This window comes from Rhopalosiphum padi, chromosome 2, assembly GCF_020882245.1.
Source record: "Rhopalosiphum padi isolate XX-2018 chromosome 2, ASM2088224v1, whole genome shotgun sequence".
In the NCBI taxonomy this organism is placed as follows: domain Eukaryota; kingdom Metazoa; phylum Arthropoda; class Insecta; order Hemiptera; family Aphididae; genus Rhopalosiphum; species Rhopalosiphum padi.
The window spans coordinates 90,159,418-90,185,436 of record NC_083598.1 but is presented as its reverse complement, the minus strand read 5'-3'; the positions used below and the strand labels follow the sequence as shown (position 1 = coordinate 90,185,436).

The following is a 26,019-nucleotide window of genomic DNA, read 5'->3' as shown; positions in this document are numbered from 1 at the left end:
AAACGCTTATAAAAAAATATTATGACTATATTTTAAATATTTTGAAATTCAACAACTTATCCAAATGAGTAACTTAAACTTAGTATTAAATTAACAAGATTATTGCCCAAAAAACAAAGATTAAATCATATATTTATTAACCAAAAAAAGGTAAAAATGTCTATGAATAACACAAAAACAGACAAAGTATTTTGAACATTGCCAAAAAAAGTGGTACGTAATAAAATATTACTGGTTTCGCGTAACAGTTTTTTAAAAACATATTGTGCGTAATTGGAGTTAAGTGAATTTACGTATATGCCTACGTAGTCAAAACGGCCATAACGCACGTTTCTTGGCCCACACCCACGTAGCCAAACTCAAATATCTCGAGACTGTACAACAGATTACGAACGTCGAACATAATATTATCTACTGCTTTTAAACGTAAAATTGCCTATACACGACCCCTTAATAAAATCACCGATTCGAATCATCTTATAAATATGTAGGTAGTAGATTGTAGCCGTCGTACCTACTCGTTTAATTATTGTTTTTATTACGTAAAAACGTTTATTTAATAACAATATAATATATTTAGGACTTACCTATGTGTTTGCATGTATGCATTAATAGCTAATTAGATTTTATTATTGTGATTAGTGATATTAAAACAAAATTATTGGCCAATTTTTCTAATTTAATTTGAAATCAATGTAGATATTTAATAACAAAACCACTAAGGTATAATATGTTGGCATGATTTGGGGATCTCTATCAATAGATACTTACTGCTGCTGCTAATGTAAATAGTAGTAAACAAATTTTTTTAAGAATTTACCCATTTGCTGTTATCCAATACTTAAAAATAAGTAAAGATGAATTTAGACTTTTCGTTTTAGGTAACAAATCTAAGTACACAAAATTATAAATAAAAAATATCCTATGTACCTAGTTACATTGAATAGTAACACAATGGTAACAATTATTGAATTAATAATATGATAACTATAATAAATCATTTTTATTTTAAATATTTAAATCACAAACTGTTATATATAAGGCACTTAACGTAGGTATTTGTATTTAACAATAAGATAGGTAGGTACCTACTTAAAAAAATAATAATGGCTATAAAAACCTAATATTTTATAATACAAAAATACAAAATTAATATAAATAATATTCATATATCAGAGGCAGACTTAATTTTATTTGTTCATAATATAAATTATTAATTTTTGTTTGTACTTTTAAAATGTTAAGTAAGTCTAATTATACCTAAATTATTATTATTTATGACAATTTTAAAATTGACGTAAAAATATATTCTCCTCCTTAACAATATAATACTGACATTTAATACTAAAAATATTTAAATAAGGTTAATTCATTTTTTTGGTATATATACAATTTAAACCATTTGGTAACAATAAAAGAAATTAAAATGTTCTGTTGCTTTAACATTCAATTATAAACATAATAAAATTTATATATAACACATCTAAGTACAAACAAGTGCTAAACTTGTTATACTAATAATAAACTTATAAATTGATAAAATTAATAATTTTTTTTTTTAGTTAAATTATATTTTACTTGGGTTCTTACTTTACAATAATAAATGTTTTAAATATGGCCTGCCTCTTAAAATCCCCTTAGTAAAACTTACTATAATATTAGTACTTCATAAATTAATAATTATATAAACTTTGAATTCAGATAAAAACGCCATATTATTCATACCTAGTTACATCTCGTTGTTAATTATTAATAATGTATTATGTATAAAACTTATATCATAGAACCATAAATAAATGAGTGTTTAAAAATAATCACAAATCATTTTTCATAAATAACATTTTTGTCGCGAATCTGTAACTTCAAAATCTACATTTGGGGGTTGTACCTCAAAATGGTCAAGGTTCAATGTATCTTGTGTTTTTTCCAATAGATTCAAATGTTCATCTTTCACTAAATTAACAGATTTTAAATTCATATTTAAAAATAATTGGTACACTTAAATATCGATGTTGAATATTTTATACCAGATATCATGTGATCCGGAGAAGATGTTGATGTGGCCCAATAAGAATACTGAAGTGTAGTATCTGGTAATACCTCTTGTTGTGGACGCCGTTGACATTGTGGATATGTTCCACCGAATGTCATATTTGAACTTGCTAAAACAATATAATACAATTCATAAAATAAAATAAAAATAGTTGAATAATACATAATTAGATTTTAATTTTTCTTACCCATAGTTGTTGGTAAATGATTGTAGTTTGAATGATTCATTGATGAGATCTGGACAGATTGCACTGGTTGCAACTAAATTCAAGATCAAATTTAAAAATTACCTCTTTACTTAGGTATAATGCTGATTTTAAATAGGTATTCATAAGTAATAAGTCATACAACATTAATGTAAAATATAACCATGTATAAACATATTATAAAGATTATATTGATTATAAACATAATCATTAATCATGAATATTATATTATTAATAAATAGTAAGAAGGTTAGATACAGCAAATAATTAGTAATTTTAAATTTGAACGAATACAAAAATTTAAGAAATAATACCACTTACCGACAGATCAATTAAATGTAAGACACTCATTAGGTACCCCTACCTACTTAAACACAATTAACTTTATTTTTTACATAATTTGAAGTAGTTAAGAAATAACACATATCTTTAATATTTTTTGGAGTACTTTTATACATATAAATTGAACTTAGGACAAATAACTTATGAGTACCTATAGTCCTATACAACGTTTTAAAAGTTTGATGAGTGGAGTGAAGGTATCCCGCATTCCCGCTATATGTTAGTCCACTACTCTGCCCATCAAAAGTTTAAAAAATAATACTTGCATAAAATTTGATTTTTATATATAGAAATACTCCGAAGAATATTATTCATAATATGAAATTGAAATTATATACCTATTTTCATTCAGTAGCAAAAAATAAAAAAATTATAACGATAAAAAGTATAATATTTTCTAAAAAAGTAATTTTGTAATGACTTAAAATTATGTAAATTCAAAAACGTTCGTATTTTCTGAAATAATGAGTGTCTTACTGTAAATTACATAAATTAGACCCCTCCGTAGATATACTATACAGAAATTATCGTATTTATATATATTTATTAATATTAAAATGTCATTATTAAACTCTAAGATATATAAGATATGACTAGGTAAAAGTATAACTAAAATATAACCAAAAGTTACCTGAGATGGAAAATGCAATTGATGCGCTTGAGGACCTGCTGTATAGGGTGATATAGGCCAACTGTTACTGAAATAATAATATCAGTTATTGAATATGCAATGCATACCTACAATAATAATTATTAATTATATCATTTTTGATAATTAATATATCATACCTGTGGTCAAATCTCGATGGTATATTAGGATTTGAACCAAAACTTGTAGGATGTGATCCTAAAATGCCTCTACTATAATCGGGTCCAAAATAAGTTCCAGGTGTGCTATAAGGTGTTGTTCTATATGGTCTTTTCATTCTTCGACGTCTTCTATAGTTCCCATTTACAAACATGTTATTATATTTTGGATCTAAATAATAATTGTTAATAAAATATAGTTGCATAATAATAATAATAATAAAAGATTAAATAAATAAATAATGCAGCTGATTATAAATTGTGTTACGTAAATCGTTCAAAATTAGACAGCCCGTGGGTGTTTTAATATGTTACAATAATCATAGATAAAGGGATTGAATTGCTTGTTTTGTTTCTTTTCATGTCCTCGGTTGGAACTATAAACATTCTTTAGATAAGTTACTGTCATTTACAAAAAAAAAAAATAACACAGGGACCTGTTGATTTTATAATATCATTGTGCGTGCATATAAACTGAAAGAAAGTTTTTAAACTAAACATTTTAACATTTTAAATACAAAATTTACTAAATAAGAAAAAAGGTATTTACTGTTAAAATAATAACCATGTACGACTGTATGAGATAATATTGGTAATAATAATGTGATTATTTTTATTTGAATATACACACAATCTGTAAGAATACATTTACAACAAACACATGTGATGATGCGGTTATCCAGGTTAGGTTAGTTAAATGTATACACGAATGACAAAAAATAACTCGTTTACAGTAACAGTCTAGTACAAAATAAATATGCTTCGGCACAGCACTATTACACTATTTACATTTTTTTTACACGGAAAAGGCGCAACACGATAAAAAAGGATAAAACGAATTTTTGAAAGAAAAATGATCTCGTACTTGAAAAGAAATATTGCTCAGTTAGGGTGCATTCGTGTTGAGATTTTTTCAAAAAAAAAGGTAAAAGGAAAAAAGAGTGTGCATCGTGTTGTACTCTTATTGATCATTAAATACTATGAAGTAATTTAAACGTCTTATCGTCAGAAAGTTTAAACGATCTTGAATCCTGAAAGCCCGCCAAATAATTTAACTACAAATAACTTTATAAATAATAATCACTTTTTTTGAATAATTTACGTACATTTTAAGGAACTCTAATAAAAAATAATAATATTATAATATACAGAATGTTATAGCATAAATGCAGGGCGTTTAACCTGTGAGTTCCAATGCTTAATAAAATTCAAAACAGAGACATTCAACGCGTTAAAAATAAATCACTAACGCTAAAAGCGTAATCAATTTTTTGATTATTAAAAATTAACTCATACAGTCATACAACATTTTTTCAGACTTGCTACCTATAGAAACTTTCTCTCTTATCATACTTTAGTATGGCCAAACAGGTCAAACCACAGATTCCTTAGATGGATCGAAAATTTGATCATAATATTACCGTTCATAATAAGAAAATAATTATTCATATTTTTAATCTTCTTAATTCGTGAAATTTAATATTACAAAACGTTTTTCTTTTTGTATATTTGCGACCGTGACTTTCATAGTTGTATATAATCACGATTCACGATGTAAATGTTTATAATACTTAGGTTCTGCTTGAAAATGGGTTTTTATTGTTTATATTTTTTATGTAGTGTGTAAATGAGTTGTCACAAACTTTGAAAGAATATTATTAAATAGGTGAGTTATGAGTATGAAATTATTAAATATTTGAAAATGATCAAAATTCACTTTAAAATTAAAATATTGTAAAAATCCAACAAGTGGTTAACAGATAATTTATTGTGTCATATTGTATACAGATTGTAAATTTTCTAAAAATAAAAAAAAAAAAAAAAAAAAAAAAAAAAAAACAGATAATGTTCTCACCTAAAAGTTTGATAATAGGTCAATTCACTTTAATATTAAAACTAAAAGCACACTATTGAAACTGGTGAACGAAAATTTACTATGTCGTACCTCGTACGTGTGTAAGACGGTTACAACACATGCAGGTAAGACGTCCTCTTAAATGAGTGTCTACAAATAACTAATTTATTTTTTTGGATCAGATACCTACCAGAACATTTGAAGATAAATATTTATTTTTTAATCATAACAAATATTAATACTATATAGGTACCAGGTACCTATTATATTTCAAATATCCAGCTACATGTATATAGCTATATATAGTAGTATAGAACGTCATAACGATAACATAGGTAGATAATCCAAATGAAACATAAAAGTTATATATTATGAACATTATGAACCGTGTGTATACATAAAATATTAGTAAAGGTACAAATAAATATACAATGCAACTATAATATTATGTACTATTTTATACATAATAATATTTTAGTATTTTTCCGAAATTAAAAGTATCTACGTAGTACCTACCTATAGCCAGACTGTTATAGATATGAGTGAATTAGTCACTGCAACATTTATAAAAGTAGGTACCTACAGTAATAATGTAAATATGTAATTCAAGATTTTGTTTATTTGTTTTTGGAGAAATCTGAAATGGTGATTTATGATTTATAACAGCAATTTATTTATGCGTTTTAATTTGTGATAATTTTATAATAGAACCACATTATGCTAATATTATGCTAGATTTTATAACCTACTTTATTTCTTGGGGGCTGATAGGTAGATTATTAGTCTATTGATGTAGCATGTATATGCTCTCCATTAAGGTACTTACAAAATATATAATATTATTGTAATTATATTTAACTCATTCGATTTCCAGTTTCCACGGTAGGTAGAGGTATCTAATTATTTTTATTCTAATTAATTTTATATTATCTACTACCTATGCCAATCTACATTTAGAAATAAGAATGCATTAGATTAAACACTTATTTAAGATTTATATAAAATAAGAAAAAGTCGAAACTAATTTTAGCATTTCCAGGGGAAAATTGTTTCAAAGATAACGAAAAGATCAAAATAATCATTAATATTATTTTGATTTGGAATAAATGTACAAAATTTAACATATATTAGGGAACAAAATATAATTATCTTATAAACTTCACTAATTATTAAAGATACGATATACGATATAAAAATGTGTAAATTAATATAATATAATAATGAAAATAGTATTTACCTATATTAGTTACGTAAATTGTATACAGGAATCAAAGAGTTAAATTATATTCTAGACATTGGCTAATTATAGTGAGAAATATGGCTTTTTTGCCTATTTTAATAAAGTGTCTGTTTTGTAAAACTATACCGCGACGTCTTAGAAAGCCTTAATACCCTTAATGCAACGCTTTATTCATTATATTAGAAACATAATTACTAATTATAGGTATCTATTTTAGGTCAAGTTTGTTCAAATATTACACCTAAATCTTTAATATTTGAAACGATAAATAGGTAGTTTGGAATTGGAAATGGATTATAGAAAAAGTATGGTTCTCTTACGGCCGTTCTATTATACCAAGTGAGAGTTAATTCTTTTAACCTGATGGTTTAACCCTAACCTATAGGTTGGGTCAACTAGAGTATAAACCTACAACTTAAACTACTATCTTTCTCACAAACTTTTTAAACCTTCGTGTTTCGGGCAACCTAAGTTAACACCAAAATAGTATTGGTGTTAGTAACTAGGTACTATGTTTGTTATCACTTTTTTCGTTGTTATCAGTTATTTATTTATTAATTTTGTGTTTTTCTTAGATGTCCTAAGATACTTAAATACTGTTTTTAATTTTAACATTGGCAATATAGTTCAAATTTATCTTAATTTAATTAAATAAAAAGAAAAAATATTTGTTTTAATTTAAATTCTATAAATATATATTGTTTAAATTATGGATAAAAGAACAAGAGGACCTACGTATGACGAAAGTCATCTGGTGACCCGTCATTTGGTCCGGTATATCAGGGGTGGCCAACCAGTCGATCGCGACACCCTTTAGCATTTTCTTGAATTTTTGAATTGTTTTCAGAAAACAAATAAAATATTATTTTTTTTTTTTGTAAATTTATGTAACTATATCCCACGAATATAAAAATTAGATTTAGAAAAAGGCAATAAATAACAGACTATACACTGATATCGAATAAATTGTTTATTGACTTTTTTTTTTTGTCGATCGTGACAACCTAGAAAAACTCGAAGGTCAATCGCAAGTCTATTAAAGTTGGCTACCCCTATAATACCGGCAACCATTAAAATCCGCGACATTTGATCCGGTTCAAAATCATCTGTACCAAAAACCTAGCTGTATGCGAACAGCGAATTTAATGCCACATACATTCATAAAAAGCCAAAAAGCCATAAATATGTCTATAAATAAAGATTTTTCTTGTATAGTATTCATGATGAGCACAAAAAAAAGTAGTATGGCATTGTATCGAGTATAAAAAGTTGATGTCACAGAACAACGAAATATGAAACGGGTATGTACTTAAATCAATATAACAAATTAATAGAAGCAGGAACCTGTTCCTTTGTCTCTAAGAAGCAAAACTCGAAAATAATATTCTGGGTGAAAATAACCCTACAAAAAAGAAAATATAAAAACATAGACCAAAGTCTAAAAAACACAGTAGAAAACTATAAAACTACAAATATCAATATTAATATTCTATATTACTTAGTATTAAAAATAATATTAAAGTTACTTAATATTTAAGTCATATTGGCATACAATATTTCTTATTATTGTTAATAAAAGGTGACAAAGAATGATATTTTCATCATTATTATATATTATTTAAATATATTTTTATGCATACCATGTATCCAAAATTCAATATAATCCAATAATTTATAATAGCATATGGGCATATGGCTAATATATTTTGTATAATAATTTTAAAAACATGATTTATTTTAATTTCTTAGAGTTTGATACCAATATTACAATATATATACAAGTATATTATATTATAAATAATAACCAAGTCGAATAGTATCAAAAAACATTATTAAACTCTAAATAATAATAAACTGAAAATAAAATTCTGAAACAATAAAAATACTATAATGTGAACGCTTCAAAAATGTGTTCCTTTAATAATTATATAATTATAAATCCGGTTAATTAAGTTGACATTAATTTTTATAATCTATACTTATACCTACTCCACTTATTTGATTAATAATAATATATTTATTTATACTGTTTATACTTTATAGTAAATAGTAATGACTAATGATGGTGATTTAATTATCTGATGTAATGTATAACTATCATCTTCGTATTATATAAGTAGGCATTTCAATCAGGCAACAGGTGTCAGGTGCCAGCTATATAGGTGGCATTCGAATGTCCAATGCATAGCAAAATATTTAAGTACTACTTATATAGTACATACCTAATTAAATATTAATAATAGTATATTTTTATATAATAATAATTAACAAATAACCAACAATGGGCTATGGCTTACGCTATAATTTAAATAAAAAGTGCTTATGAAGCGGGCAGTTCAAATTTTTTCCTGGATTATAATACTAGGCCTAATAATAAATAAAACATAATGATATTTTTGAAACGTAATGAATTTCATGTTTTGGTGAGCTAAGCACAACGCACGCGTACAAATCTTTATCATATGTTCAATACTGCTTTAACAGCAGTTTTCACACATTGTTACGACCATCAGCTGTCGTTTGAATGTAATAACAAACAAAACAAAATCATGCAATTTTAAAATCTTTATCGCTCTTGATCAAAACTAGTTTGGACATTATAAGTTTTGTCGAAATTATAAATGCTGAATATTTTATAACAATTGCATATAAAATATTAAGTATATATCTAAAGGCTATTTATTATATTAGTGCATATTTGTTTATATTATTATAGAGTACAGAAAGATAGAGAGAAAGATTGAAAATTTAAGTTTTAAAAAAATAATGTACAATTGAGTATTTACTGTTTATATATATTATTTTAAAAAAATACTGATTTATCTAATATTATATGCAAATAGAGGAGAAAAAAATAACACAATCATTTTATAGGTAGTCCCTAATTATATAATATAAATTTAACTTTTTTTGAATAAAATATAGCATTCTAATGCTAAAATATTTACGATTTTTTTCGGTTTTTTCTATGTTTTATTGAATTTGTGTTAAGTGATAACTAATAATATATTACTAAATTTTTCAATAATTATTAAAATATGTGTAATTATATTTAAACGAATACAACCAGTGTAGGTACAATTTAAATTTTTAAAAGTTTTGGTATGAATAATATATGAAAATAATATGCATATTAAAGGTACGTAACATATAGAATGATTTAAGATAGGACGCCTATTCTCTTAGCATTGCTTGTATTTTTGAATTTTGTTTTTAATATATTTTCATAAATGTATTATAAAATAAATAAAAAGTAATTTTGTACAAAACTCAAATGTATTTACTTTCCGTACTTTTTTAATTGAAAATCTATAAATAGGTAATATAATTCATATTATTAACTTATGTTTTTTTTACACACTAAAACATGTAAATGACTTTCAAAAACTTATAAATTTATCATTATTTATATAATCACTAGCTGAATTACCTATGAATAGATTTTCTAGGTAATATTATGTCTATGGACTGTAATCATATTAATATATCTATAATTATGTTATAACTATAGTATTTTTAATTTAATCGAGACTGGCATAATATATAAGTAAGCACTTGTATCTAATTTAATGATTAGCTAGGTACTTACCTAAGTAGGTATTAAAATTAAACACGCATTCTAATTATTTTTATATTTTATTTTTTATATTTATCTGCAGAATAATTAATGTATCATGATCCAGCTGGAGTTTTTTTAATATATTGGTTCTACACTAAAACGTTAAAAATTTGTTTTAAACTGAATTTGTGTTAGCCAGTTCCAATTTTGTGCAATAATCTAGAATATTATTTGTTTTTTTCATGATTTTTTTTTTACAATATTTTAATTTTTAAGCAAGTTAGTCGTAAGAATATGTAAAATATTACAATATAAAAACTCTTTTAACTCGCCAAAAAAAATAAAATGCCGTAATAAGCTTACCTCTTTAAAATTGATAATATTCAAATTCAATTCATCCTATTATTAATAATTAATAAAGATTACTACACAAAATTGGAATTGCTGAAAATAAATTTTCCTTGTTGTATTTTTGTTAGTGTCTTTGTGATTCTATATAAATATTTTATTATACCTAAATCAATGGCGTAACCAAAGAGGAGAGAGGGTTAAGGAGGCTTCAGAAAGTGATGTTTTCGTTACCAATACTAAAAGTCGCAGTAACTATTCTATAGAGCAAGATCTTTCGAAAGCATTACCCGACATCATATAGTTATTCACAGTGCACTAGAAGATCTTCGAGCAGATGAACACTTCAAACACATATTTAAGAATATTTTGGAAGTAACAAATTTACCAAATGTTGAAATATATATGCCTTGGATATGTAGAAGGCAAACCGCCAAACCATATAAAATAAATATAAATCCAATAGATTCAGACACAACAAAATCTTTTTCTCGGTTTCATCATTCAATAATAGCGAGTAAGAATTATTCAACGGTTAAATAATATAATGCAGGGACTCTTTCTACCAAATTTTAGTATTTATGACAATGCAACTATTTTTAAGGACGCTTTTATCTGTGTTCAAGATCTTCCAACTAACGATACTTTTATTCTTACAGCCGAGTTGCGCATTTGGAGATGTCAATGGAGAAATAGCTAGGGAATTTAGTCAGATTCGGCTACTAATACATTACCCCATTGCACAGCTATTATAGCAATTATTTGCAACATTGCCAATTACCTCATGCCACATCTAAACGTACGTTTCAACACTGAAACGATTAAAAATGTATATTAGGTCAACCATGTCGGAAGAACGACTTAATGAATTGGCTTTGGCTAATATTAACAAAAAATAATTTCTAACTGAAATAATCAAATCATTTTCCAAAAAAGCGTCGAGAATAATGCAATTAGATGACCGTAGCAAGTAATAAAATACCAAAAGGCAAAAATAAATGTATTTTGAAATCATAAAATAAAATAAAAATTATAATTTATGAAATTTATTTTTTCACATTTATATTATAAAACAATTCCTATAATATCTACAGATATATGAACCCAGATGTACCTATGAATGTGTTATACAAAGTATGTAATAGGTAAGAAAATATTACAATTGCCTTCTATACGACCTATGTTAAGCCTAGTTTGTTAAGATATCAAATTCTAATTTATTTTGTTTACCCCCCCCCCTGCCCCATTGAACAATTCTAGGTATGCCACTGACCTAAATCAAATGTATTTAATTAAATTTTTTAATTTCTTTAGTTGAATTATATTATTACAATACAAAAAAAATCATCTTTATTTCGTAATTCATACATTTACTAAGCTATTGATATAATAAATTACTTCGTACCTAAAGTCCAGTAGTTGCCTTTTCTATCACCGCCACCATCCCTAGGTATTTTGAGAAAGCACTCGTTTAACGACAAATTGTGTCTTATTGAATTTTGCCAACCTTTTTTGTTCTTTTCGAAGTACGGAAACTTAGCCGTGATGTACTTATAAATTTCAGACAACGTAACTCGTTTATATGGTGATTGTTCAATGGCCATTGATATTAGAGCTACGTACGAATACGGTGGTTTTGAAGGCAAAGTCGTAGCAGCTGGTTGCTGTGGTTGTTGTTGGTCAGTAGACGTCGGTGATCGTTCCTCAGGAGACCCCAAAGAAGTAACCGTATTGCTACTAATGTCACCCGAATGTACAATACCATTATTTCTAAACATGCATACATATATGTATATTAAATCTCACATATTTGTAATTCATTAATAATTAAAACTTATAAGAATATAATAGTTTTGTACATACTGCAAGTCCGTTTCTGTAGGATAAATAGTTAACGGAACTAACTCTGTGGTAGATGGTTCGTGCATAGAAATATGATGAGAGTCTTGAAAATAGTTAGGTCGTTTATCTTCACTGGTGTTGTTAGCATTTATATCTGTATCATCTCCTGAGTAAACACAAATCAAATAAAATTTAATATTTACTCCATAACGAATTATAATAAATAATTTTATTTATCAGCTATAATATCTACGGTTAGGTTAGTATAGTATTGAAAATACTATTAATTACTAATAATGTACTTATTCTTAAATATTAAATATAAATATTATGACATAATATATTAAATAAAATACATACAATCGTATCTACGATACAGTGTAGATTCCACCAATAATAATTGTTACGAACTTTAAATTAAGTTACATTACATGATGTTTAGGTTGAAATATTCATTTTTATATACTTATACTTATAATATTATATATACCCGTTAATAACGATTTACATATACATATTTATACGATATATATTATATATATATTTGTAAATAAATCTATATAAACTATTTAGACGCCGTATTATAGACTTATATATATATATGTCGCATCCACTTAATGTAATCGTATTTTTCATGAAATGGATATCCATTTCATGAACAACGATCATATCGTGTAAGTCAAATTTTAGTTCATGAAATGGACATATATTTTATCCATTTCATGAAATGGAAACTCTTATTTTACACTTTGTGTAATATTTTTAATTAATTACATCAATGGGTAACATTTTGTGAAATCGAAATAATAATATTGATACGAGTACACGAATCTAGTATCTTTAAACTGTAAGTATTAAGATACTAAATAGGTACCTATTGTAGAACTTACTGTACTATACTAATAAGTAATATGTTATCGACACCTGTTATCGATAAATAATCGCATCAATTGTATGAGTGTAATAGCACTCTGGAAAGTTTTTATTTTTATTTTTATATGATGCCAGTACGTTTTCTCGAGCCGTATATTAACGTTCATTACAAGGAATACAATTTATAAAATGGAATTTGATTCATTTGCTGAATATTATGAAAAATTAAATGCCTACTATGTAGGCAAACCCGGGAAAAAACCACCCACCAAAAATGAGGTTCAATTAATAATTGAAGAAATATTAGCGGCCAAAATAAAAATGTAAGTAATTGTTAAAATATACAAAATATTTACACTTCAAATAAAATTATAACAATCAGCCATCAGGGCTTGTATTTCAAAAAACTATTTTGTTTTATGTTATTTGGAATTAAGAGGACACTATACCCGCAGTGTTGTCTCTGTCTTACTAACGTACATTATAACAAATTTTCATTCAGTAGAATACATTTTGTGATGTTAGCTTTAATATTAGAGTAAATTTACCTATTATCAAATTTAAAGGTAAGAATATTATCTAGACAATGACATATGCTTTTAATGATATTATTATTTTAGAGTTATGAACATTTTAAAGTTGTAATATTTCACATAGCTGTAACTCACTTTAAAATAATAATATCATTAAAAGCATATGTCATTGTCTAGATATTATTCTTACCTTTAAATTTGATAATAGGTAAATTCACTCTAATATTAAAGCTAACATCACAAAATGTATTCTTCTGAACGAAAATTTGTTATGATGTACGTTAGTAAGACAGAGACAACAAATGCGGGTATGTCCTCTTATGCTTTTATTAGGAGTGCGATGAAAAAAATAAAGAACCATAATACATCATACAAAAAATTAAAATGATGAAATAATATTACAAAACTAAACACACCATTACCGTCCGATTTGAACGACAAAGTTCAGCGCAAATCATAAGCTTCTATATCTATAGCCGCTGCGCTGTCGTGATGTTATTATTACGCGTATATAAAAAACCCGCGACATCTAATTTTTTAAAAATTACCGAAGTTAATAATGATAAAGAGCTTACATAACGTGAAACAGTTTCTCATATTTCTGGGGGACAAGGTTTTTTAAGTTGCATTTGTAAACGCCAATGTGAATCAAAACGTTGTGCTTGTTTTAAAGCTTCGGTAAAATGCAACATTCGTTGCCATAGCTCTAATATTTGTAAAAATAAGTAATAATTTATTATTTATATAAATAATAAATTATTAATTATTATTATAATGATTATTATAACTATTTATATTTATATAATTTATTATTATTATAAAATATAATTATAATACAATATTACATAATTATAATAATCATGAATAAATGTAATAAAATGTACTCGTATCAATGTTATTATTTCGATTTCACAAAAAGTTACCTATTGATGTAATTAATTAAAAATATTACACAAAGTGTAAAATAAGAGTTTCCATTTCATGAAATGGATAAAATATATGTCCATTTCATGAACTAAAATTTGACTTACACGATATGATCGTTGTTCATGAAATGGATATCCATTTCATGAAAAATACGATTACACTAAGTGGATGCGACATATATATATAGAAAAAAACGTTCTCATAAAAACGTGTTTAAAAACGATTTTAGATCCTGTTAAATATTATTTATTACAAAATGGCTAAATTGTTTACTTATATACATATATATTATAACTTAAAACCTCAAGACAACAAACTGCAGCATACGCTAAAACTAACATTAAAACGCAACAGGTTTTAAAAGGGTTTTTCGATTTTATGTCGTAAAACCTCTAAATAGTATACTTTTTTTAAACTAAATATTATATTATTACATAGGTCTCATAATTAAGTTCTGGATTTTTAAAAAATGAAAAAAATAGAAAAGTTTAATGATTCCATACTATTATTTATTCTAATAACAAAATCATTATAATACCTAAAATAATATATTTTGATTAAATCGAGATGTATACAGGTACATTTTATGGAAATAAATGTATTCAAAATACACAAATAATTAGTAAAATAGTAAATTAATTCTGAAAGCAATAATATTTGTATGGATCAACTATCTAATAAATAACAATACATACTTTCAACAAATTATTTTTCTGGTATAATTATTCTCAAAAAATAATTAGAATTCCAAAATATATTTTTCAAATAAATTTATAAAACTAATCAAAATATGTAATTGTATATCTAAATTTTGTTTATATATTTTTAAAATTTTAATTCGTTTATTACAAACATCTGCAATAAACAATATAGGAATTTAAAATATTAAGTATTAATCCTATGTCTGCTGGTTGGCGACGTGTCTACTCAATTCGATAAACTAGCCGTGGCGTTTAACAGATCATTAAAATGGTCCTCGTTAAGTACGCCCCTCTCCCAACACCTCTTGATCCTACTGCCGATACCTCCACCCCTTCCGAGTTATGATTGAAACGTGACGAAACTACCTTTTCTGGGCCACCTCTCATCTATAAGTCTGTGACCCATTATTTTAAAATACTATATATAAAAAATAAAAATGCATAAAAAACCACACCTACTCACACGGGTCACTCAAGTTAACAAAAAAAAAAAAAATTAGAAAAGAATCCTAGTCAGGCGAAATTTAAACATATGATTCTAAATTTATTTTCCTTAGAAAAATTATAAATAAGTATTTTAATATATTTAATTTAGGTACTTTATAAATGTATAGGTACTATATGTATTATGTATATACTTATTTCAAATTATTAATAACTGTACAAGAAATTTAATATTAGAATTCAGAGTATTTAAATATAGTTGAATTATATATAATATAATATAAAATATATATATATTATATATATATAATAATAATATATTTATATTTACTATTGCTACGGCAATGAAATATTTAATTACTTTAAGTTGTCTATTACAACTTTATAATAATAATATATTTTATAATGTGTATTTAGGTACACAGTTAAACTAAACAAATATGTTGGTATCTAGATCTAGAATAATATTTCGATAACCAAATGCTTGGTAGTAGTTCGTCTAGTGTGTCGTTTTCAAAAGTTAAACTTACCCCAACTTAGAGAAATTTTTCAATAGAACATAGTTTAATGAATATCACGATTACAGCAGCCAATAATTAGAATACGATAAAAGTCACACAACATGACAAACGACATAGCTGTGAACCCAGCTTAAGTTCTAATAATTATTATTATATAGGTACACCCATATACTCCATAGATTGTATATACTTAATAAGGTTTATGGATACACCGAGTAAAAATTAAATATCAATAAACATAACATTTTGAATCTTACCTCGCATCGAAGTATTTTGTTCGGTGTAAAAACAATCTTCCTGAACATCTTGAAGATAGGTTGTTTCGTTTTTAATATTACTCTGAAATAGGTTTTTAATAATATTAAAATTAAAAATACGATTTTATAATTTACAAATTACTTTAAATGTGGAAACAAGATAATTTATTTTCTATGAAATTAGAAATTATGCGATATAAATTTTTATAATCTACATTGTCTTAATTAAGAACTTTATAAATTACCTACCACACAAATTAACTTTGGAGTAGGTACATAAAAACTGAATTACTTACGGATTTTATTATGTTACTAAGTATTTATTTGTAATCAATCGTTTATTACTTAATTTATTTACTGACTCACATCGTCACATGATGTTATTCAAGGGTTAGGTGATAAATATAATATAATCATAATCAAAACAATATTACTTTTTAATGGGTAGAGGTTTGATTAAGCAAACAATTGTTTACTTTTTTTTTTTTAATTTGCACATGCCACGCAAAATTGTTTATATAACTACGTAAGAGAATAATAAACTCATATAGCTTCCTGGTTGAACAGCTCGGTGCTCTCTGCACTCTTGCAGTACAACTGTACGAGCATAAATATCACTTTGAAATAAATAATATTAGTTAAATGAAAAGAAACCATTTAAAAAAAAATAATTTGTAAAAATTTAGTAAAAAGGGGTAAATTGCTTTGCACTTACTATGTTTATAAATCATAGTTATTTTATTCCTGTAACAAGTAAATTTATACACCTATTTGTTTATTAATAAAATGATGAATTTGTTTTTTTTTTTTTTTTGTAATTTAATCTTTGGTTAGGTTTATTAGAAATATTTTGTATAATTATTTTAGTCATAATAAAATATTACACATTATACTGTTGTACAATAATATTTTCCAACACTTGATAGTTTATAAATACTAAAATACCTACATAGAATACAATAAATACTTTAAAATATTTTGAATGAATTACTAAAAATTAAATTTTTGACATGTATAATTCCAAAAGGGTAGGGATTATATTCACGTGTTAATTATGAGTATCTATATGTTTATTGTTTATTATTAATAGACAATAAACACTGCAATATTAAAATCGACTTGATTATTGAAGGATTTTTAGAAATAAAACAACAAATAAAAAACATGTATACGAATAGAAATATGCAATTAAATATATTATTCTAAATCATAATCTATATAAATTTATAAAAATTATTAAATATTTGAATGTTTAAAGAAAATACTAATTATTATACTTATAAATCTTGTTAGATTTAACACATTACATATTATGTAATGTAATTATACGTACGTACAAATATTCATAGATGAAAATTAAACAAAATTAATAGGTATTATTACTCATAATATACGTAATATATACAACAATAATATATGTATAGGAACTATACTGCTGTGTACACTGTACATGTAGTATAAAATAAAATGTAAATATTTGTAAATTCATTGGGAAAACGGGAAATACTGTTAACACAAATCTGCTGTATAAATAGGTTTTTACTTTAACTCGTTATTGAGTACTTACAGAGGACATGTTAAATTTGAAGTCAACGATAAATAAATATGATAGGTATAAATATGAATAAAAATGGTTATGAGTGAAGCAAATGAATGAATCATCAGAACCAATTATTTCTATTATACATTTAAAATAAATTTATATTAGTTTGAGTAATACATTTTTCTAATAATACTTAAAAATCAATGTTTATGAGTTTACTTTAGTTTATAATGAATACAAGTTACATTTTAACATGGCATTTATATTAGGTTCTATATTATTGTTCTTAACTAATTATTAGTCAGGTCATCAATGAATCGAAGTACCTATAACGCATAGATTAGTGTGAAAATAAGTTAATGGTATAAATAACATAAAATTAGTCTAGATATTTTGAAAATGTCTTTGCTCATATAAAATAATACTATAACAAAGGGCGAGAAATTGCAAATTTCTGTGATTAATATTTTTTGAATTAAAAGTTACAACTAAAATAGTAAAATGGTAACTAAAATAATTGTCTAAATTAACAGTTATCGTTGTTTCAAACTTCAAATGCTTGAAATAAAAAATGGTGATGATATAGGTACTTATGATATTATTAAATTGCTATAAGAATAGATCTTTTGAAAATCAAGGTTTTAATTTCTTGTATTTAAAAAAATATGTTATCGACAAAATCATTTTTTTTGTTACCTGTTTAAAAAAAAAAATTTTAAAAAATTAACTATTTCAAATGTCTATAAATAGCTTAAAATTATTCTAATTACTTTCAAAGTTTTAATAAGCGTAGAAAATGAAAATTTCAATAACAGTATGTAATGTTACAATCAATATTTTTTCAATAATAATAAAGTACCTAAAATCATTTGAGGAAAAAATAGAAATTGTTATTTTACGTTTTATTTCTAATTTTGTCAAAATTTAAACATCACCCAAAGACAAATAAAAGTTGATATCATATGTTATTGATAAAAGTATTTGAATTGAATTTTCTATAACAAAAAATATGAGAAACGTTGTATGCAATTTTTAAACCTATGGTATTAAAATTGAAAGTTAAACGAATTTTAAACTAAAAATTAATTTAAAAATTCTTGTGATTTTAAAGAATCAATTTGAATTGAATAATTTTATCATATACATAGAAAATGTTAATATAGATTCTGAGTGAAACAATGCATATTATATTTGTTTTACAATGATGCACTTTGTTATGGTCTATCTTCACCTTTTGGGGTTAGACTAAACATTTGATTTTTAACTTTAAAATGGTTTCTTCTAGGTAGTAAATTGGATAAAATTGGTACTTTGGGAGATTAAAAGTAAAAATTTCCAGTCATTTTCAAAATAACCAGGAAAAAACGAAAGACGGAACATTATACGTAAGACCAATATTTGACTAAGGCTATATTATCATAAACTTGACATGAAAAAAATTCGAACCGAACCATAGGCGCCAAGTACATGGGTGCTCGGGTGCTTGAGCACCCATTGAAAATATTTATAGGTATAGGTAGTGAGAGAGGAAAAGTCCCTCACGATTACTTGACATTGGTATGAGCACCCAATAGATTTTTGAAAACCTGGCGCCTATGAACCGAACTATCAAACATCTTTTATTGTTCGGAAATCGAATTTGAAAATATATGTCGAACCAGACTTACTGGCCACAATAGTTCTAAGACCAAATAGTTGTACAATTCTTAAAAAGTTATTTAAAAAAAATAGAAATTGCAGATAATCATTATTTTGAAATAATTAGACTATTGGCGATAGAGAGTTATAAACTATAACAGGCACTTTATGTACAATTTATAATAATAATGATAAAAAGTATTGAGTTCGAGTTCGACATAAAATGATTCTAAGTTCAGTTCGGTTCGGTTCGGTAGAAAATATGAAGGTTCGGTTCGGTTTCGGTGCGAGTTTGAAAAAATAATTTAAAGTTCGGTTTAAATTCGGTTCGATTTAAAAAATCAGGGTTCGACCCATCACTAATCATATATTTAGTAATATAGGATGATAGCTGGTTGTTTTCGCTTAGAGTCGTTTTTCGTACGGAATAATTTATTGTTGAATTTAAACGTAAAACAAACATTACAGTGACTTATTACTCCTCGTTGATGAGGTACACTCGACACCTATTGTACAATAATGCGGTTTTACATACTTCTCCCAATTTTTAACCTAATACCAAAGTACAAACTTTAATATTCAAATGTTTTATCTGCAAAAATTTCTCTTAAATATTGAATCATTTTTCCTATTTCAAAAAGTCATCAGTACCGGGACACAAAAACTATTTAGTGTTACTCTTTGTATAAATAGATAGGTAGGTTGTTTAAATTATTACAATGTAAATACGAAACAATTTAATTAAATTAGAAAAATATGAATATTAAAAATCATATCTTAATAGTTATGATTAATTTTTTCCTTTAAGATTTTTGTATGTTATTGGATTTTTTGGAATTTTATCATTAGAGTACCTATATATAATATATATTGTATAATAACTATGATGTGGATCCAAAACGATTGAAAACCTCTAGTATAGTTGATTACAGTGGTTTAATAAACGAATATTTTTACTTGAAAATACATTCATATAATCTATTATAAGAAAATAATTTCAAAAATTTAGTAGCTCAAATAGATAAATAAATAGACAGAATTAGTGAAGGTTGTTCTCACAATGTTACACAATAGGTATACTAGAATTGTTTGCAATTTGCTGTTAGTAATAATATTTGTATATACATTTTATAAACAACATGACAAAACCTTAGCTCCAATATTATCATTTTTTTAGATCCGGTTACTGTGTAGGTACTACTGTGTGATTTTTTTGAATTATTAATAAACATAATATCATCCATTATACACATGAATTAGTATGTGATATAAATAAAAACAAAATGTATACACATTAAAACAATGTTTTATTCATTATTATAATATATATATAATAGTATTTCATATTACTTCAACTACAAAATGATAATCAACTCTTAATAGTCTTATGAAACTCAAAAAGAAATATTTACATAATTAGAGCAAATTATATTCAAAATATCTTAAATCAATATAAATTTTCCACTTTGTTAAATTATTATATAATTCATAATATAATATTATTATCTTCATATTACACATAAAATGTATATACCTGTGCATAGACTAAATTTTAAATTTTAATTCAATCTATCAACAATTATTTTTATGAATTATTGAATACTCAACATAATATAGATAGAATACTTATTAAACTTGATTTTTTTATAAATAATTTATACACACACATTTATATAAGTACTTAGAATTTTTTTGACTATAAGAAATATAAAAAAAATATATTGAATTATTGAATAACTATTTATAGGTACTTTATTATAAACTATAAAAACAATAAAATAGGTTACATTATAGATGATAATATACACATTTAAAAACTGTAAACACTCAATATTTAAATATTTTATTTTTAGAAAAATTTAATTTTTACAATTCTAACATTTATACTCCTATAGTTTTACCTTTAGTTAAACATATGTTTGTTTTATTAAAAAATTTAATAACTTTTTGATGGTAATCTATATATTTTATTTTATAAACTAAAGCAAAATACTTTTATACAAATATCGATTATTGAATGAATATAGGTAGTTTTTTTTTATTAATAATTTTAAAATGTAGATAAGAAGCAGGAAGAATGTAATGATTGTAATGACCATTTGCTGAAATTGATTAATTGAAATAAAAAATATAAATTCCCGTTAACAATTAATTAATGAATTCTTCAATAAACATAAAAATAAATAGGTAACTTACCTTAAGAGGACGCAATACCCACTTGTGTTGTCTCTATCTTATACTAACGTACATTCATAACAAATTTGCGTTCAGCAGAACACATTTTGTGATGTTAGCTTTAATGTTAGAGTAAATTTACTTATTATCAAATTTTAAGGTAAGTACATTATCTAAAAAATTACATATGTTTTCATTAATATTATAATTTTAAAGTGAGTTATGAACATTTTAAAGTTGTAATATTTTATAGCTATAACTCACTTTAAAATTATTTTTTCATTTTTTAGATAATTTTCTTAACTTTAAATTTGATAATAGGTAAATTCACTCTAATATTAAAACTAACATTACAAAATGTGTTCGGCTGAACGCAAATTTGTTATGATGTACGTTAGTAAGATAGAGACAACACATGCGGGTATGGCCTCCTCATAAAAAAATTTTTTTAGAATTTATATTCCATTTTTCACCTCGAGTTTATTCTGAACCACAAAAAAATATTCACTTAGAATTTTCAATTACTGGTATTTGAATCAGTACTCATTCATGACGGTCAAGTTTAGTATTATGCGAGAGATTATCATCACAAAAATAATAAGATGTTATAATTACCTATACCTATTTACTATTGAAGAAAATCATATTTTAAATTCGAAAAGTAAATAAACAGCTGTTTTAATGTAAAATTTAACATTTATAGTTAAATCTTTTTGAACAAAAGTACAAATAAAAAAAAAATAAATAAAATAAAGTAAAAATCAATACTCAGAATCGTTTTTTGAAATTATTAAATTGTTGATTAAGTATATTATACCTATTCAATATTATAAGAAAATGTTTTTAATTATTTAATTTTATAGTATATTCAAACAAGAATTTAAACGAGCTACTATGTTTAGAATTATAAATTTTAACCAGTTTCATACTTGTTTTATAGTTATATATTTCAATATATTATGTATAATAGAGAGCTAATAATTTAGAAATAGAAACTATAGGTAAGTATAATATTGATTTACACTCGTAAAATACAATTTCAAATATGAATATGATATAATTAAAATATGTAAAGAAATTTGTATTGTTATAATTTATATTAACTGTACGATTATACATAACATAAATATAAATCGTTGTTAAATGTATTCTATTATAAATGTAATCATATTATACATATTAAAATATATATTATTACAATATCTATACAAAATAAAATAGAATTTTCCAATAATAAATTATGCATTATTAATGAGGTAATCTTTTAGGTCGCTGTTAATAATGTTTAATAATAGATTAACCATCATGAAAAAACTTTGTACAATGAGTGCATATGGTTATAATGTTATATCATGATATCTATGTCACGTGCACTATAGCACGAATTTTCAGAAAATAATGTCGACCGTACGCTATTGAACAAATCGAAAAAAAATTTTTTATACTCCTGGCTAACATATTTGGATAGGACGTTTCGTAATAGACACAATGTGATGATGTCACTTCAGTAATATGAATATTGTATTGTGTGTCTAACACTCTAACAAGTCATACTAACACGCAACTAATTTTTTTCATAGAAAACTGAACGAAAACCATTTCTAAAATAGGTCCATTTGAACTTTATATACGTTTTAATTTTGGAAAAATTACAATAACAACCTACCAATTTAATTGTTACAAAAATACATTACGTTATCGGTTCTTCATTCTATTTTTATGATATTGAATACAAAAAACGTGAAATTATCGATATGAAAATAAGAAATATGTAGGTAATCGTAGATAATATTATGGTAGTTAATTGATTTTAATTTTCCTTTTCTAATTACGCATTATTGTTTTCAAATAATTATGGTTTTAAATAATTCTTAATGATATAAAATTAAAAGAAACGTCGAAGAAGTCTGTAATCATTTTTTTAATTTTACAAGGAATATACTAAAACTTAAGAGTGCTCTCAATGGGAGGATAGAAATTTCTCCTCAAAAAATTGTTTTCCTATCCATTAAATATACATTATATCTTATCACAAATTCTTATTATAAATATTTACAAATGTTTTTATCTAAAAAAAAAAAACGAAATATATAATTTATAGGTATACCTAGCCAAAAGGGTAGGTCTAATCTAGGAGCACACTTAAATATAAAAATAAATACATCTATCTAAGTAGGCACTAAAACTATCTTTAAACTTGTATAAATTGTTTTATCTATAAAATATTATTGTACATATTATTATGGAAAATAATGAACATTAATATAGTAGTTTCGTGATTCATTATCAATATATACAACAATTATTAATTTAATATTGTTATAGGTATATACTTCAATTTTTCATTTAAACTTATATTTTTCGTATTCTACAGACTATTGTGTTTATCTTTATTTATTATATTGTAACAAACTGTATTCTCGCATTTCAAGTTATAGGACGAATATAACATTATTTTCTAAGTATAAATGCAGTGATTGTATAGTTGTGTGTATTTTTTTTTATCTAATAAAATATACCAACCTACTATATATTGTACACGAGTTACCTAATAAAATTAACGACTAAAAAATTATTTAATTTATTTAATTTTACGACTTTTTAAACTAAAAAATATCGTGAAATAAAATACTCAAGTACCATACATAATATGTAAATTGATAAAAACTATGATACACTATGTATTTCTTGAAGACAAGGATTTTCCTATACAATATCATTATTTTAATTTTAATAAATAAACAAGAATTTCAAGCATTTTCTAAGACAGCCAAAACTTTTAAACAATGACATTCAGTATCATAATTCACTGCACATATTATCTATACATATGTACAAAATGCATAATACAAACAAATAGGTATCTAGACAAAGGTACACGCTTACACTTAATTTACAATTAAATTACAAGTAGCTTGCTAGAACAACCATTCGGCGTTTATAAGCATACATATTATATAGGCGTACTTGCTAATATTTTATTTCATTTTCTTTAATATCGAACACCGAAGTGTACATTGTTCATATACGTAAATAGGTAAGTGACGTACTAATGAAAAATTCGTATAAAAATGATCTACACTGAACGGTTTGACTGTATAAGAATAAGTACTTACTCGGTCTTTGGCGAGAGAGTCAAAGTTGTAGTTCTCTGCTGCAGTTGTACCGGCCAAATCGCCGGAGCCCGGAAAGTAGCTCATATAAAATACTCCTCAGACTGTGCAGATCTCTCGAATTGGGCCCGAAAGCAGCGCGCGATGACCGTTGAGGGGCGGTAAGCTGAATGATATATAAAGGTATTATGTATGCAAAACGTACGGAATCCGGCCGAGTGCTCAGTGCGTGGACGTATTATATGTGTAAAAAATACGCATATACGATGTACGGGTACGCGGGTAATAAATAATGATCATATTATTTGCGTAGGGTTGTTCGTGACCGCCGACGATACTGATGCCGCTGTCATCGGAAGATCCATTTCGCCGTGACGGGAGATGAGATATGGGCCGTCGAATCCGCGGCGTTCGAAAGTCGATAAAATTATGAAACACCACTGGCGACAAGACGGACGCGTAGAACGTACCGCGAATACGCGACGGGAATAACTGCGGGCGGCGGCACTTCGGTCGACGGAACGGAAATAATAATTTAATATATTATTATTATTTTATTATTCTGACCGAAACCTATACGGCGGGCGTAGTGGGGGTGGGGGGGGGGGCAGTCGCGATTATACAAAATATTATTATATATTATAGTCGCGGCCCGTTGTGCGGTGCCGTTGGACTTCGGCGGGTGGACTCGTTATCGCGACGGCTTCGACAGGGTGAGTGAACGGGTGCGCGTTCTCGCCGAGCGACTGTGCCTACACGCGCTGTCCGCGTCGCGCTGCCACTCATTGGGCGAGACCCCGCGCTGACGTCACCGCCCACCGGACTGGACATTGGCGGCGGCGGCGTCGACGCCCCGGCGGACGACCGCGTACGCGACGACGACCCACCGTGGAGCGTGCGTGCGTGCGCGCGTGCATCTGAGTCGGCACAAATTATTTAGGCTATACGCTCGGCCCGTCTCGCTCGCCGCGTATGCGTGCGTACACATATTTTTTTCGATAATTTTTTTTTTTACCCGTTTATGAGTTTTCTTCGCTGCACAT

The 26,019-nt window shown here is 25.8% G+C and overlaps 1 protein-coding gene across 1 annotated transcript; it reads right to left on the bottom strand.

Moving 5' to 3' along the window:
* Positions 1-1,308: 1,308 nt before the first annotated feature.
* Positions 1,309-25,768, bottom strand: LOC132922573 (forkhead box protein fkh-2-like). Its single transcript, XM_060986151.1, has 9 exons — positions 24,980-25,768; positions 16,508-16,589; positions 12,273-12,417; positions 11,815-12,179; positions 3,390-3,579; positions 3,232-3,298; positions 2,241-2,313; positions 2,028-2,162; positions 1,309-1,953 (listed from the first exon to the last, which is right to left on the bottom strand). The coding sequence occupies exons 1-9, from the start codon at positions 25,061-25,063 to the stop codon at positions 1,829-1,831; spliced, it is 1,266 nt and encodes a 421-aa protein (XP_060842134.1). The 5' UTR covers positions 25,064-25,768; the 3' UTR covers positions 1,309-1,828.
* Positions 25,769-26,019: the final 251 nt, after the last annotated feature.

What these genes read in the sequence shown, in the direction of transcription:
- LOC132922573 (XM_060986151.1), bottom strand. Translation starts at nt 25,063, where the DNA reads ATGAGCTACTTTCCGGGCTCCGGCGATTTGGCCGGTACAACTGCAGCA. An exon ending in ACAAAATACTTCGATGCGAG is followed by an intron (nt 12,418 to 16,507) that starts GTAAGATTCAAA and finishes GTGTTTACTCAG; the next exon opens with GAGATGATACAGATATAAAT. An exon ending in CCATCGAGATTTGACCACAG is followed by an intron (nt 3,299 to 3,389) that starts GTATGATATATT and finishes TTATTATTTCAG; the next exon opens with TAACAGTTGGCCTATATCAC.